The 16,149-nt window shown below is 35.2% G+C and overlaps 1 protein-coding gene across 6 annotated transcripts in view; it reads right to left on the minus strand.

Moving 5' to 3' along the window:
- The window catches only part of anks1ab (ankyrin repeat and sterile alpha motif domain containing 1Ab), a 181,690-nt gene that overhangs the window by 90,042 nt on the left and 75,499 nt on the right, over positions 1-16,149 (minus strand). For all 6 annotated transcript variants that reach the window (XR_009824668.1, XR_009824667.1, XM_062037803.1 and 3 more), the window contains 2 exons: positions 7,956-8,063; positions 930-1,100 (listed from right to left, as the gene is read on the minus strand). Coding sequence is in view for 4 of the 6 variants with exons in the window: in XM_062037803.1 (XP_061893787.1) it covers positions 930-1,100; positions 7,956-8,063 (279 nt within the window). In the remaining 2 variants the exon portion in view is untranslated. The remainder of the gene's footprint in view (positions 1-929; positions 1,101-7,955; positions 8,064-16,149) is intronic.

A 16,149-nucleotide genomic window follows, 5' to 3' on the forward strand; every position in this document is an offset into this window, starting at 1 on the left:
CTAAGCGCCGTCTTTTTCATGGACGCCCCTGCTTATTTCAGCAAGACAATGCCAAGCCACATTCAGCACGTGTTACAACAGCGTGGCTTCGTAAAAAAAGAGTGCGGGTACTTTCCTGGCCCGCCTGCAGTCCAGACCTGTCTCCCATCGAAAATGTGTGGCGCATTATGAAGCGTAAAATACGACAGCGGAGACCCCGGACTGTTGAACGACTGAAGCTCTACATAAAACAAGAATGGGAAAGAATTCCACTTTCAAAGCTTCAAAAATTAGTTTCCTCAGTTACCAATTGTTTATTGAGTGTTGTTAAAAGAAAAGGTGATGTAACACAGTGGTGAACATGCCCTTTCCCAACTACTTCGGCACGTGTTGCAGCCATGAAATTCTAAGTTAATTATTATTTGCAAAAAAAAATAAAGTTTATGAGTTTGAACATCAAATATGTTGTCTTTGTAGTGCATTCAATTGAATATGGGTTGAAAAGGATTTGCAAATCATTGTATTCCGTTTATATTTACATCTAACACAATTTCCCAACTCATATGGAAACGGGGTTTGTATATATATATATATATTACAATACAATATAATATAATATAATATAATATAATTAATCACATAACATTATCCCAATAGTCATGTATTAATGCAGATTAATCGCACAATGTTTACCTCAACTGCAAATATTTACCTGCAAGGCAGCACAGTGATCAGTCAAAATATTGTGTTCTTTAATAAATGTATTTTAAATCATTCACACAACTAATTAACTGGGATTAATGGCAACTCATAAACGACACGACACAACTTGGTATCATGACATCATCGACACTGGTATGACTTCTTTCCTACACATGTATGGTAGAAGAAGATCGAAGTGTTCAATTGTTGGATGACCCAGGAGAAGGTCAAGAAATGTAAGAACTTACCACAGAGCGCGGCCTCTCACAGTAGGAACGCAGAGAAACGCTACAGTCTTGGTCCCCTCCTCGCCGCCTCCGGTCGGCCTCCGCCAGGGGCAGGAGCATGTCCATGGAGCGACTGGTGTAGGGGTCCATCTGGCCCAGGGGGCACGTGGTCTGGGACAGGAGGTCATGGAACTAACACATACATCACAAAAACACACGCATAACTATTTGGATTTGGGTTTTTCTGACCCTCGGGCCATTCCGTAGCACGGGACAATGTGTCTGCGTCGACAAGTTAGTGATGAGCCACAAGTGGGAAAATAGCGAGCAGAAATGGACAAAGAAAAGGTACGTTATGAAATATCAGATTCAAAGCTGGGGCAAGTTGTTCTCCCGACAAGAAAGGACTATTTTTCACCCGTGAGCCGCGCTAGTAGGAGGATCTTATAAATGATAAATGATATGTAGATTTAATGTAGGAATGTGTTGATATGTAATGTGTTAAAATGTAGAATTAATGAAGGAATGTGTTAAAATGTAGATTTAATGTAGAAATGTGTTTAAATGTAGATTTAATGTAGAAAAATGTTAAAATGTAGATTTCATGTAGAAATATGTTAAAATGTAGATTTACTGTAGAAATATGTTAAAATGTAGATTTAATGTAGGAATGTGTTAAAATGTGGATTTAATGTAGGAATGTGTTAAAATGTAGTTTAAATTAAGGAATGTGTTAAACTGTAGATTTAATGTAGGGATGTGATAAAATGTAGATTTAATGAAAGAATGTGATAAAATGTAGATTAACGAATGTGTTAAAATGTAGATTAAATTAAGGAATGTGTTAAAATGTAGATTTAATGAAGGAACATGTTATAATGTAGATTTGATGTAGGAATGTGTTAAAATGTAGATTAAATTAAGGAATGTGTTAAAATATAGATTTAATGTAGGAATGTGATCAAATTTAGATTTAATGAAGGAACATGTTAAATTGGAGATTTAATGTAGGAATGTGTTAAAATGTAGATTAAATTAAGGAATGTGTTAAACTGTAGATTTAATGTAGGGATGTGATAAAATGTAGATTTAATGAAAGAATGTGATAAAATGTAGATTAACGAATGTGTTAAAATGTAGATTAAATTAAGGAATGTGTTAAAATGTAGATTTAATGAAGGAACATGTTAAAATGTAGATTTGATGTAGGAATGTGTTAAAATGTAGATTAAATTAAGGAATGTGTTAAAATATAGATTTAATGTAGGAATGTGATCAAATTTAGATTTAATGAAGGAACATGTTAAAATGGAGATTTAATGTAGGAATGTGTTAAAATGGAGATTAAATTAAGGAATGTGTTAAAATGTAGATTTAATGAAGCAACATGTTAAAATGTAGATTTAATGTAGGAATGTGATAACATGTAGATTAAATTAAGGAATGTGTTAAAATGTAGATTAAATTAAGGAATGTGTTAAAATGTATATTTAATGAAGCAACATGTTAAAATGTAGATTTAATGTAGGAATGTGATAACATGTAGATTAAATTAAGGAATGTGTTCAAATGTAGATTCAATGAAGGAACATGTTAAAATGTAGGTTTAACGTATGAATGTGTTAAAATGTAGATTTAATGTAGGAATGTGTTAAAATGTAGATTAAATTAAGGAATGTGTTAAAATGTAGATTTAATGAAGGAACATGTTAAAATGTAGATTTGATGTAGGAATGTGTTAAAATGTAGATTAAATTAAGGAATGTGTTAAAATATAGATTTAATGTAGGAATGTGATCAAATTTAGATTTAATGAAGGAACATGTTAAAATGGAGATTTAATGTAGGAATGTGTTAAAATGTAGATTAAATTAAGGAATGTGTTAAAATGTAGATTTAATGAAGCAACATGTTAAAATGTAGATTTAATGTAGGAATGTGATAACATGTAGATTAAATTAAGGAATGTGTTAAAATGTAGATTAAATTAAGGAATGTGTTAAAATGTAGATTAAATTAAGGAATGTGTTAAAATATAGATTTAATGTAGGAATGTGATCAAATTTAGATTTAATGAAGGAACATGTTAAAATGGAGATTTAATGTAGGAATGTGTTAAAATGTAGATTAAATTAAGGAATGTGTTGAAATGTAGATTTAATGAAGCAACATGTTAAAATGTAGATTCAATGTAGGAATGTGATAACATGTAGATTCAATGTAGGAATGTGATAACATGTAGATTAAATTAAGGAATGTGTTAAAATGTAGATTCAATGAAGGAACATGTTAAAATGTAGATTTAACATATGAATGTGTTAAAATGTAGATTTAATGTAGGAATGTGTTCAAATGTAGATTAAATTAAGGAATGTGTTCAAATGTAGATTTAATGTAGGAATGTGTTAAAATGTAGATTTAATGTAGGAATGTGTTAAAATGTAGATTAAATTAAGGAATGTGTTCAAATGTAGATTTAATGTAGGACATTTCAAGACACCTTCTCAAACCAATCGCACTTCTCCGGCTTCAAAATAAAAGCACACAAGGTTTGACTACCTTAACACAATAGAAATGTCTTACGTTACCAGCATGCTTTGTCAAATATGTTTTGTGATGTAATCTGTGATATTTCCACCTAAATAAATGATTTATAGCAGGTTGAAATAAAGTGTAAAATATTTGATGACATGTTCTGGTGGAGTCCTCAATTACAGAATGTTTAGCAGGCTGAATGTTACGTTGTATTAATAAATAGAGAAGGTTACAACATTGCCATGCAGAGATATGAATACCATTGACTTGTACAACATGTCATGTACAAAATATGAGAGGCATTTATTCAGGTAGAAATATCACAGATTACATTAGCAAACATATTTGACTATAAAAGTATGATCCTAAGAATCCACACTTTGTGTTATTGTGTGAAACCGCTATCTAAACATGGTGTAGCGCCTCCTCTGAATGCAAGTGCTCCTACAGCAAGAATAGAAACTGTGTAGTCCTACAGAATACAAAAACTGGCAAAGACACCAACGTACTGCAGGTCATTTTTTATTGGCATTAAAAGCGTGTTTATGTCCTTTTTGTGTTGAGCTGTTTAAAAAAACATAATGTTTAAAAACATTCATTAACACAAACTCATTGTCCAGTCGTGGTAATAAAAACTTGAAAATTATCTGTCTAGGGTATATTTATTAATGAGGAAAAATTGTATATACTGTACATCTGCGATTAATCAAATAAATGTTTAATTAACTATGAACAAACTGAAATTAATTGCAATCAAATATATTACATATATATATATATATATATATATATATATATATATATATATATATATATATATATATATATATATATATATATATATATATATATATATATATATATATGTAAATAAATTATATATGTATATTTATATACAGTATATATATTTTTTAACATTTTGCTTCCATTGAGATTAACGTTCACGCTGTGCCTTTTGATTTTTGCCTGCCGAGTCCCAATTAAAAGACATTCTTATCCACACTTCGCCCTCCGTCTCTCCATCCTGGGGTCACACCAACAACAACCACGTGTTATTGTGACAGTCTGGCTTCTTTGAAAATAGCTATACATGTGGTTTCTTCAATTAAACTTGGTGTTTTTATGCCTTTATGTGATTCTCAAACTGTGGTACGTGGACTCCATCTAGTCATTCATTAAAGTACAGTGTTTTATTTTGCTGTATTCAAACACAGTGTTACTGTTCAAACTGTGTGTAATGTTACAGTGGCCAACAATATTAAATATACTCAATAAATAAAACCTCTGCCTCGTTTTAATGACTATTTAGGCCTATTATGCTACTGTTTTTCAGTTATGAAACGAAATTTTGTTCTTATCTGTGCTGTAAAGTTCAAATTTGAATGACAATAAAAAAGGAAGTCTAAGTCTAAGTCTATTTTAATGTCTAATGTTTAATGTTGATTATTATGGTGGTAGTTGGAGAGACAATTATGGAGGTTAATTTGTGTCTTTATTACGAAAGTTGTTTTTTTTTACACTGAATTTATGGAACGGAATGTTTTGCACTTGAACGGCATTTTTTCACTTTCAATTAGGCTGACAATTTCATTGAAAAAACTGCTCAGTTTGAAAATTCAGTGTAAAAAAATTAAATGTAAAAAAAATTCAGCGTATAAAAATTACAAGTAAAAAAATTCAGTGTATAAAAATTAAATGTAAAAGAAATTCAGTGTGTAAAAATTCAGTGTATAAAAATTAAATGTAAAAAAAAATCACTGTATACAAATTAAATGTAAAACACATTCAGTGTATACAAATTCAGTGTATAAAAATTAAAAGTAAAAAAAATCAGTGTATAAAAATAAATGTAAAAAAATTCAGTGTATACAAATTTAATGTAAAAAAATTCAGTGTATAAAAATTCAATGTAAAAAATAAATAAATCAGTGTATTAAAATTCAGTGTATAAAAATGTTATGTAAAAAAAATCAGTGTATAAAAATTAAATGTAAAACAAATTCAGTGTATACAAATAAAATGTAAAAGAAATTCAGTGTATACAAATTTAATGTAAAAGAAATTCAGTGTGTAACAATTCAGTGTATAAAAATTAAAAGTAAAAAAAATCAGTGTATAAAAATTAAATGTAAAACAAATTCAGTGTATAAAAATTCAGTGTATAAAAATTAAATGTAAAAAAAAATGAGTGTACAAAAATAAATGTAAAATAAATTCAGTGTATAAAAATTAAATGTAAAATAAATCAGTGTATACAAATTAAATGTAAAACAAATTCAGTGTATACAAATTCAGTGTATAAAAATTAAATGTAAAAAAATAAAATAAATCAGTGTATTAAAATTCAGTGCAAAAAAAATGCTGCTGTGCAACGCACAACCAACTTCCTGTAAATTAAAGACCCGTGTTACGTGACTTCAAGCTTGACACCTCATTGGCTGATTATGAGACAGGATCGATTGCTTCAGTCTTAATTTACAGGAAGTGGATCTTGTGTACTTCTCAATTTTTCAATTTTTAAACTGAAATTTCATACGCTGAAACGTTTTAAACATTGTTAAACACTGATTTTTCATACACTAAACATTTAAACTGTAGTATTATATACACTGCATTGTTTTAAACTAAACTGTTACACACTAAATTTTCAAATTGAAATTTCATACTCTGAAATTTTTTAAACAACATTTTTAAACACTGAATTTTCATATACTAAATGTTTAAACTAAAATATTATACACAGAATGTTCCCAAACTAAATTTTTTAACTGAAATTTCATACACTGAAATGTTTTAAACAACATTTTTAAACACTGAATTTGTATACACTAAATGTAACTGAAATTGTATCCACTGAATTTTTTTACACTGATTTTTTTATACACATATTTTTTAACTACACGCATTTTGCCAACAATTTATTTTCAATGAAATTGCCAGCATAATTGAAAGTGAAAAACATTTCAATTATACTGACAATTTCATTGAAAAAATGTGCAGTTTGAAAATTCAATATAAAAAAAAAAATCAGTGTATTCAAATTTTGTGCAGAAAAATTCACTGCTTCGAAACACAAAACCAACTTTTGTAAATTAAGACCCGTGTCACGTGACTTCAAGCTTGAGACTTCATTGGCTGCTTATGAGACAGGATCGATCGCTTCAGTCCTAATTTACATGAAGTGCATCTTGTGTTTCGAAAGAGCACATTTTTCTGCTCTGAATTTTTACACATTCAATTTTAAACTAAATTTCATACGCTGAAATTTTGTAAACATTTTTAAACACTGAAATTTCATACAATGGAAATTTTTAAACAACATTTTTAAACACTGATATTTCATACACTGAACATTTTTAAACACTGAATTTTCATACATTTTTTTTAAACTTAAATATTATACAATGACATTTTTTAAACTACATTTTTACACCCAAAATGTTTCTACTAAAATTTCATACGCTGAAATTTTTTAAATGACATTTTCAAACACAGAAATTTCATAAACTGTATTTTTCAAAACAATTTTAAACACTGACATTTCACACACTGAAAATTTTTAAACATATTTTTTAAACACTGAATTTTCATACAGTATTTTTTAAAACTTAAATATTATACAGTGAATATTTTTAAACTAAATTTTTACACACACAATTTTTCAACTGAAATTTCACACGCTGAAATTTTTTAAATGACATTTTCAAACAGAAATTTCATAGACTGTATTTTTTAAAACATTTTTAAACACTGACATTTCATACACTGAAAATTTTTAAACATAATTTTTAAACACTTAATTTTCATACAGTATTTTTTAAAACTGAAATATTATACAGTGAATATTTTAAACAAAATTTTTACACAAAATTTTTCAACTGAAATTTCATACGCTGACATTTTTTAAATTACATTTTCAAACACAGAAATTTCATAGACTGTATTTTTTAAAACATTCTTAGACACTGACATTTCATACACTGAACATTTTTAAACATAATTTTTAAACACTGAATTTTCATACAGTATTATTTTAAATTGAAATATTATACAGGGAATTTTTTTAAACAACATTTTTCAACTAAAATTGAATACCCTGAAATTTTTTTAATGACATTTTCAAACAGAAATTTCATAGACTGTATTTTTTAAACATTTTTAAACACTGATTTTTTAAAACCTTTTTTAAAACCTTTTTTATACACTAAACGTTTAAACTGAAATTTTAATCACTGAATTTTTTTACACTGATTTTTTTTACACACACATTTTTTAAACACACACATATTGTAAAAAAATGTATACACACATTTTCATAGAAAAATAAATTGTCAGCATAATTAAATGTGAAAAATTGGAGTTCACAAGATTTAAGGCAAAAAATTCAGTTCCACAAATTCAGTGTAAAAAAAAAAAAATCTTTAGTAATAAAGACACAAATGGGCCTCCATTTTTTCTGAGGCGGTGAAAAAGTATGAGACATGCACAGTGTGAGCACCAAGTGCTTCTCACCATGATGGGAGACAGACGACGGGACTTAGACGGAGCCTCCTCGTACGGTCTCTCAGCCAGAGAGGCGATGATCCTCTTCCTGTGGCCCAGTGGCCCCACCCTGATCACCTACAAGGCAAAGCATCGGGGTCAGCTGGTGTGGTCTCAGTCCCTGAGTTGGTGGACACTCGGGCTGTCCCCATACCAATATTTTAGTACCACTACCAAAATGTATTTCGATACTTATCGGGTTTTTTTCTAAATAAGGTGGACCACAAAAAAAATGTCATTATTGTCTTTATTGTAACAAAAAATCTAAATGTACATGAAACATATATTTATTATTGTCATTTAGTCCTTAAATAAAATAGTGAACATACTAGACAACTTGACTTTTAGTAGTAAGTAAACAAACAAAGACTCCTAATTAGTCTGCTGATGTATGCAGTAACATATTGTGTCATTTATACACCTATTATTTTGTCTACATTATGAGGGACAAACTGTAGAAAATGGATTATTAATCCACTTGTTCATTTGCTGTTAATATCTGCTGATTTTCTGTTTTAACATGTTCTATCTACACTTTTGTTAAAATGTAATAATCACTTATTCTTCTCTTCTTTGATACTTGACATTAGTTTTGGATGATACCACACATTTAGGTATAGACACGATACCAAGTAGTTACAGGATCATACAAGAAAATATAAAACCTAATAAACCAATAATAATATGGTTAAGAAATACTGATGTAAAGGGTAGGTGTCGCATTGTTTTCTGTTTTAACATGTTCTATCTACACTTTTGTTAAAATGTAATAATCACTTATTCTTCTCTTCTTTGATACTTGACATTAGTTTTGGATGATACCACACATTTAGGTATCGACACGATACCAAGTAGTTACAGGATCATACATTGGTCATATTCAAAGTGTCCAGGGACGTATTGCCTGACTTTATAAACATAATATGCATTTTAAAAAAAGGAAAAAAGATTTTGTGAGGATAAAGAATATTGACGTAATCATAGTAGTATCGACTTTTTGTGCTTGGTATCATTACAGTGGATGTCAGGTGTAGATCCACCCATGGCATTGGTTTACATTGTGACGCCGGTGAGCTATTGTATCCTCCTAGGGTGTGTAGTGAAGCATGTTTAGCTATTCCTCATCCTCCAGTGATAATAATACTTGCAAGTAACATACTTCATTTGTCGCCATGGAGGCCAGGATTAGTGATTTAGAAATAGCTAAAACACTACCGACCGCGTTTCAGTGTTATAACTTCACCTTTATCTTTACTTTTTACACCAAAATGCATCTGTTCTCCCTTTTCTGTCTACACACTGTGTCTGCTTGTAAGTACTCTGTGTGTGCGCGCTGCCCAACATGCTCCTCTGCTCGTAAAACCACGTGACGACTGCGCCGTCATACCCGGGAACCGGTACCGTTTTGTATTCATTAGTACCGCAGTACTATACTAGTACCGGTATACCGTACGATCTCGGTGGTCGCTCCACAATGTTGTGTTTATGTTTTCGGAGAGATATGAGCTAGCCTTGTTGTGTAGTCCTTTTTGGCGTGAACGCAGTATTTATAGTCGTAGAAAAGGTCCACAAATTCTGTACTTTGATAAGTCTGTACCATATTTTGATACCTTTTTCCCCGTTGCAAACTGTGCCCAGCACTTGGCGGGGAAACAAGCACTCAAGCCTCAAGCTGCAGTCAGAGCAGACTCAGCTTCAAGGTAATGTTGCATTTCCCCCATGCCAACAAAGCGAGTACGCCAAGACAGAAAACGCTCGGATGCAACTCAAGACTCCACTTTTCCAAAAATGTGCTAGCTCAATGCTAATTTACATTGGATTTGCCACGCACATGCTACCGGTTAGCATTAGGAATTTTACACGGCCATGTCAACACCTCCAAATTTGGTAAATGCAAATGACAACTAAGATGCAATGTAATAAAAAACACATTTATTTACAGTATATGTCTGGCAAAAACATAAGACTAGACTGGTACATTCATTTTAATGGCAAAGACTACTTTCCGATTAGCCAACACACCGTAGTCCGTACACTACCGCCACCTGATGTCTTGGAATGATCTGCTGCTGTCACATTTCTATAAAACATGTCTATTGTCTAGTCCAGGGCTGTCAAACTTCTTTTTATTAGGGCCACATCACAGTGATTAAGGCCGCCCTCAAAGGGCCGCTTGGAAAAGTGAATTTGAACGTATAATATTCTCGTTATAAAGGCAACAGATTTTGAGTATCGTATGTTTTACTAGATGAATAGCAGATATTTAAATATTAATATTGATAATGTTTGGAACATCAGGCCACTATAAATGAGGTGGCGAGCCACCTTAAAATGATGTGAGAGCGTGGCGCGCCTCGTTAAAATGATGTGGCAGGCCACATAAATTGACATGGGTGGGGGGGCCACATAAAATAATGTAGCAGTCCACTTAAATTATATGGCTGGCCACTCTAAATGACCTGTGTGCCTCTCTTAAAGATTCTAAGTGAATGTTGTGGCGGGCCATTTAAAATGACGTGAGAGCCAAGCTGAAATTATACGGTGGGCCACATAAATTATGTGGCAGGGCAAATTAAAATGATCAGGCCTCTTCGTGACGTGAGAGTGTGGACCACATAAATTATGTGGCGGGCCACACAAAATTATCTGGCGGGACACCTAAATGATCTGGCGGGCTACCTTAAATATTGTGAGAGTGTGGCGGGTTACTTTAAATTAATTGGCGGGGGAATTTATATTTATGTGGTGGGCCATTTAAAATTTGTAGCGGCCCACATGAAATGATTTGGTGGGCCACTTAAATGACGTGGCGTGCCAAGTTATATGATGTGGGGACCAATTTAAAATGAAGTGGCAGGTCACCTTATAAAATGATGTCAGAGTGTTTTATTATTTAAAATAAAGTTACTACTTAAATGATCTGGTGGGCCACATAAAATGAAGCAGTGTGCCAAGTTAAATGATGTGGCGGGTCACTTTTAAAATGATGTGAGAGTGTGGCCGGCCAAATTAAAATGATGTGTCAGGCAACTTTAAATCGATGTGGCGTGCCACACAAAATTATCTGGCGGGCTATCTTATCTTAGCTAAAAAGGGCCCCTAAAAGGCGCACCCCATGGTTTACAGAAGAAACTAAAGCCCAGAAATTATCATGTAGAAAGCTGGAACGCAAATGGCGCGCGACTAAACTTGAGGTTTTCCATCAAGCATGGAGTGATAGTTTAATAACTTATAAACGCATGCTTACCTTAGCTAAAGCTAAATATTACTCAAATCTCATCCACCTCAACAAAAACGATCCTAAATTTTTTTTTAGTACAGTAGCATCGCTAACCCAACAAGGGACTCCTCCCAGTAGCTCCACCCACTCGGCAGATGACTTTATGAATTTCTTTAATAAGAAAATTGAAGTCATTAGAAAGGAGATTAAAGACAATGCCTCCCAGCTACCACTGGGTTCTATTAACACAAATACGACTGTATATACGACGGATACCGCCCTCCAAAATAGTTTCTCTCTCTTTGATGAAATAACATTGGAGGAATTGTTAAGATGTGTAAATGGGACAAAACAAACAACATGTTTACTTGACCCACTTCCTGGGAAACTTATCAAGGAGCTTTTTGTATTATTAGGTCCATCAGTGTTAAATATTATAAACGTATCACTTTCCTCTGGCACTGTTCCCCTAGCATTCAAAAAAGCGGTTATTCATCCTCTACTCAAAAGACCTAACCTCGATCCTGATCTCATGGTAAACTACCGGCCAGTGTCCCACCTTCCGTTTATCTCGAAAATCCTCGAAAAAATTGTTACACAGCAGCTAAATGAACACTTAAGGTCTAACAATCTCTGTGAACCTTTTCAATCCGGTTTCAGGGCAAATCACTCTACGGAGACAGCCCTCGCAAAAATGACTAATGATCTATTGCTAACGATGGATTCTGATGCGTCATCTATGTTGCTGCTTCTTGATCTTAGCGCCGCTTTCCATACTGTTGATCATAATATTTTATTAGAGCATATCAAAGCACATGTTGGTATGTCAGACTTAGCCTTGTCTTGGTTTAACTCTTATCTTACTGACAGGATGCAGTGCGTCTCCCATAACAATGTGACCTCGGACTATGTCAAGGTAACGTGCGGAGTTCCCCAGGGTTCGGTTCTTGGCCCTGCACTCTTTAGTATTTACATGCTGCCGCTAGGTGACATCATACGCAAATACGGTGTTAGCTTTCACTGTTATGCTGATGACACTCAACTCTACATGCCCCTAAAGCTGACCAACACGCCGGATTGTAGTCAGCTGGAGGCGTGTCTTAATCAAATTAAACAATGGATGTCCACTAACTTTTTGCAACTCAACGCTAAGAAAACGGAAATGCTGATTATCGGTCCTGCTCAACACCGACATCTATTTAATAATACCACCTTAACATTTGACAACCAAACAATTACACAAGGCGACTTGGTAAAGAATCTGGGTATTATCTTTGACCCAACTCTCTCGTTTGAGTCACACATTAAGAGTGTTACTAAAACGGCCTTCTTTCATCTCCGTAATATCGCTAAAATTTGTTCCATTTTGTCCACAAGCGACGCTGAGATCATTATTCATGCGTTCGTTACGTCTCGTCTCGATTACTGTAACGTTTTATTTTGGGGTCTCCCTATGTCTAGCATTAAAAGATTACAGTTGGTACAAAATGCGGCTGCTAGACTTTTGACAAAAACAAGAAAGTTTGATAATTTTACGCCTATACTGTATATACCTTTATATACATATATACATAAATATATACCTATACTGGCTCACCTGCACTGGCTTCCTGTGCACTTAAGATGTGACTTGAAGGTTTTACTACTCACATATAAAATACTACACGGTCTAGCTTCTGCCTATCTTGCTGATTGTATTGTACCATATGTCCCGGCAAGAAATCTGCGTTCAAAGAACTCCGGCTTATTAGTGATTCCCAGAGCCCAAAAAAACTCTGCGGGCTATAGAGCGTTTTCTATTGGGGCTCCAATACTATGGAATGCCCTCCCGGTAAAAGTTAGAGATGCTACCTCAGTAGAAGCATTTAAGTCTCATCTTAAAACTCATTTGTATACTCTAGCCTTTAAATAGACCCACCATTTTTAGACCAGTTGATCTGCCGTTTTCTTTTCTCCTTTGCCCCCTCGCCGGGTTATTCCGGTTCCGGTGCTGGCTGTCCAGAGCTGAGACCCGGGGTGGACCGCTCACCTGTGCATCGGTTGGGGACGTCTCTGCGCTACTGACCTGTCTCCGCTCGGGATGGTCTCCTGCTGGCCCCACTATGGACTGGACTCACTGTTATGTGGATCCACTATGGACTGTACTTAGAGGGGGGGTTACCCACATATGCGGTCCTCTCCAAGGTTTCTCATAGTCATTCACATTGACGTCCCTTGTGTGGGCTCTGTGCCGAGGATGTCGACGTGGCTTGTGCAGCCCTTTGAGACTTTTGTGATTTAGGGCTATATAATTAAACATTGATTGATTGATTGATCTTAAATTATGTGAGAGTGTGGCGGGCCACTTTAAGTTATGTGGCGGGCCACATAAAATGATGTGGCATGTCAAGTTAAATGATGTGGTAGGTCACCTTAAAGTGGCGCGACGGCCTACATTAAAAATTATGTTAGAGTGGCGGGGCACTTTAAAATTATCTGGCGGGCTACTTAATTGATAGGGCGGACCAATTTAAAATGAAGTGGTGTGTCAAGTTAAATGATTTGGTGGGACATTTTTGATGTGAGAGTGTGGCAGGCCAACTTAAATTATGTGGCAGGGGAATTTATATTTATTTGGCAGGCCACATAAAATGATGTGGTGGGCCACTTAAAATGATGTGGCAGGCCATTTACAATTTGTGGCGGTCCCCCTGAAATGATTTGGTGGGCCAAGTTAAATGAAGTGGCAGGTCACCTTGAAGTGATGTGACGGACTACATTCAAATGATGTTAAAGTGTGGCGGGCCATTTTAAAATAAAGTGGCGGGGCACTATACAATTATCTGGCAGGCTACTTAAATGATCTGGCGGGCCACTTAAAATGAAGTGGTGTGTCAAGTTAAATGATTTGGTGGGACATTTTAAAATCATGTGAGAGTGTGGCAGGCCACATTAAATTATGTGGCAGGGGAACTTATATTTATGTGGCAGGCCATTTAAAATTTGTGGTGGACCACATCAAATGATTTGGTGGGACACTTTAAATGATGTGGCAAGTCACCTTAAAGTGAAGTAGCGGGCTACAATAAAATGATGTTAGAGTGTGGCAGGCCATTGTAAAATAATGTAGCGGGCACTTCACAGTTATCTGGCTGGCCACTTAAAATGAAGTGGTGTGCCAAGTTAAATGATGTGGCGGGCCACTTTAAAATGATGTGTCAGGCAACTTTAAATTGATGTGGCGGACCACACAAAATGATCTGGCAGGCCATCTAAATGATCTGGTGGGCTATTTTAAATGACGTGAGAATGTGGCGGGCCACTTTAAATTATGTGGCAGGTCACTTTAAAGTGACGTGGCGGACTACATTAAAATTACGTAAGAACTTGGCCGGCCATTTTAAAACAAAGTGGCGGGGCACTTTACAATTATCTCGCAGGCTGCTTAAAACGAAGTGGTGTGCCAAGGTAAATGATGTGGCGGTCCACTTTAAAATGATGTGAGAGTGTGGCAGGCCAAATTAAAATGATATGTCAGGCAACTTTAAATTTATGTGGCGGGCCAAATAAAATGAGCTGGCCTGCCACATTCAAATGAAGTGGCGAGCCACCTTAAATGACCTGGCGAGCCACCTTAAATGACCTTGCGAGACACATTACATGACCTTGCGAGCCACATCAAATGATCTGGCCAGCCACATTAAATGATATGGCGGGCCACTTAAAATGAAGTGGTGTGCCCAGTTACATGACATGGTGGGCCACTTTAAAATTATGTCAGGAAACTTTAAATTTAAGTGGTGGGCCAAATAAAATGTTGTGGCAGGCCACATACAACTGATCTGGCGAGTCAACTTAAATGATTTGGCGAGCCACATTAAATGACCTGGCGAGCTACTTAAAATGAAGTGGTGTGTCAAGTTAAATGACCTGGCGGGCCAATTTTAAAATGATGTGAGAGTGTGGCAGGCCAAATTAAAATGATGTGTCAGGCAACTTTAAATTGATGCGGTGGTCCACATAAAATGTGGTGGCATGCCACCTTAAATGATCTGGCAGTCCACCTTAAATGATCTGGCGAGCCACCTTAAATGACTTGGCGAGCTACTTAAAACGAAGTGGTGTGTCAAGTTAAATGACCTGGCGGGCCATTTAAAATGATGTGAGAGTGTGGCAGGCCAAAATAAAATGATGTGTCAGGCAACTTTAAATTGATGCGGTGGTCCACATAAAATGTGGTGGCATGCCACCTTAAATGATCTGGCGGTCCACCTTAAATGATCTGGCGGTCCACCTTAACTGATCTGGCGGTCCACCTAAATTGATCTGGCGGTCCACCTTAAAAGATGTGGCGGTCCACCTTAAATGATCTGGCGGTCTACCTTAAAAGATCTGGCGGTCCACCTTAAATGACTTGGCGAGCTACTTAAAACGAAGTGGTGTGTCAAGTTAAATGACCTGGCGGGCCATTTTAAAATGATGTGAGAGTGTGGCAGGCCAAAATAAAATGATGTGTCAGGCAGCTTTAAATTGATGCGGTGGTCCACATAAAATGTGGTGGCATGCCACCTTAAATGATCTGGCGGTCCACCTTAACTGATCTGGCGGTCCACCTTAAAAGATGTGGCGGTCCACCTTAAAAAATCTGGCGGTCCACCTTAAATGACCTGGCGGTCCACCTTAAATGATCTGGCGGTCCACCTTAAATGACCTGGCGGTCCACCTTAAATGATCTGACAGTCCACCTTAAATGACCTGGCGGTCCACCTTAAATGATCTGGCGGTCCACCTTAAATGACCTGGCGGTCCACCTTAAATGATCTGGCGGTCCACCTTAAATGACCTGGCGGTCCACCTTAAATGACCTGGCGGTCCACCTTAAATGATCTGGCGGTCCACCTTAAATTATCTGGCAGTCCACCTTAAATGACCTGGCGGTCCACATTAAATGATCTGGCGGTCCAC

Source organism: Entelurus aequoreus, linkage group LG26, assembly GCF_033978785.1.
Source record: "Entelurus aequoreus isolate RoL-2023_Sb linkage group LG26, RoL_Eaeq_v1.1, whole genome shotgun sequence".
Taxonomy (NCBI): domain Eukaryota; kingdom Metazoa; phylum Chordata; class Actinopteri; order Syngnathiformes; family Syngnathidae; genus Entelurus; species Entelurus aequoreus.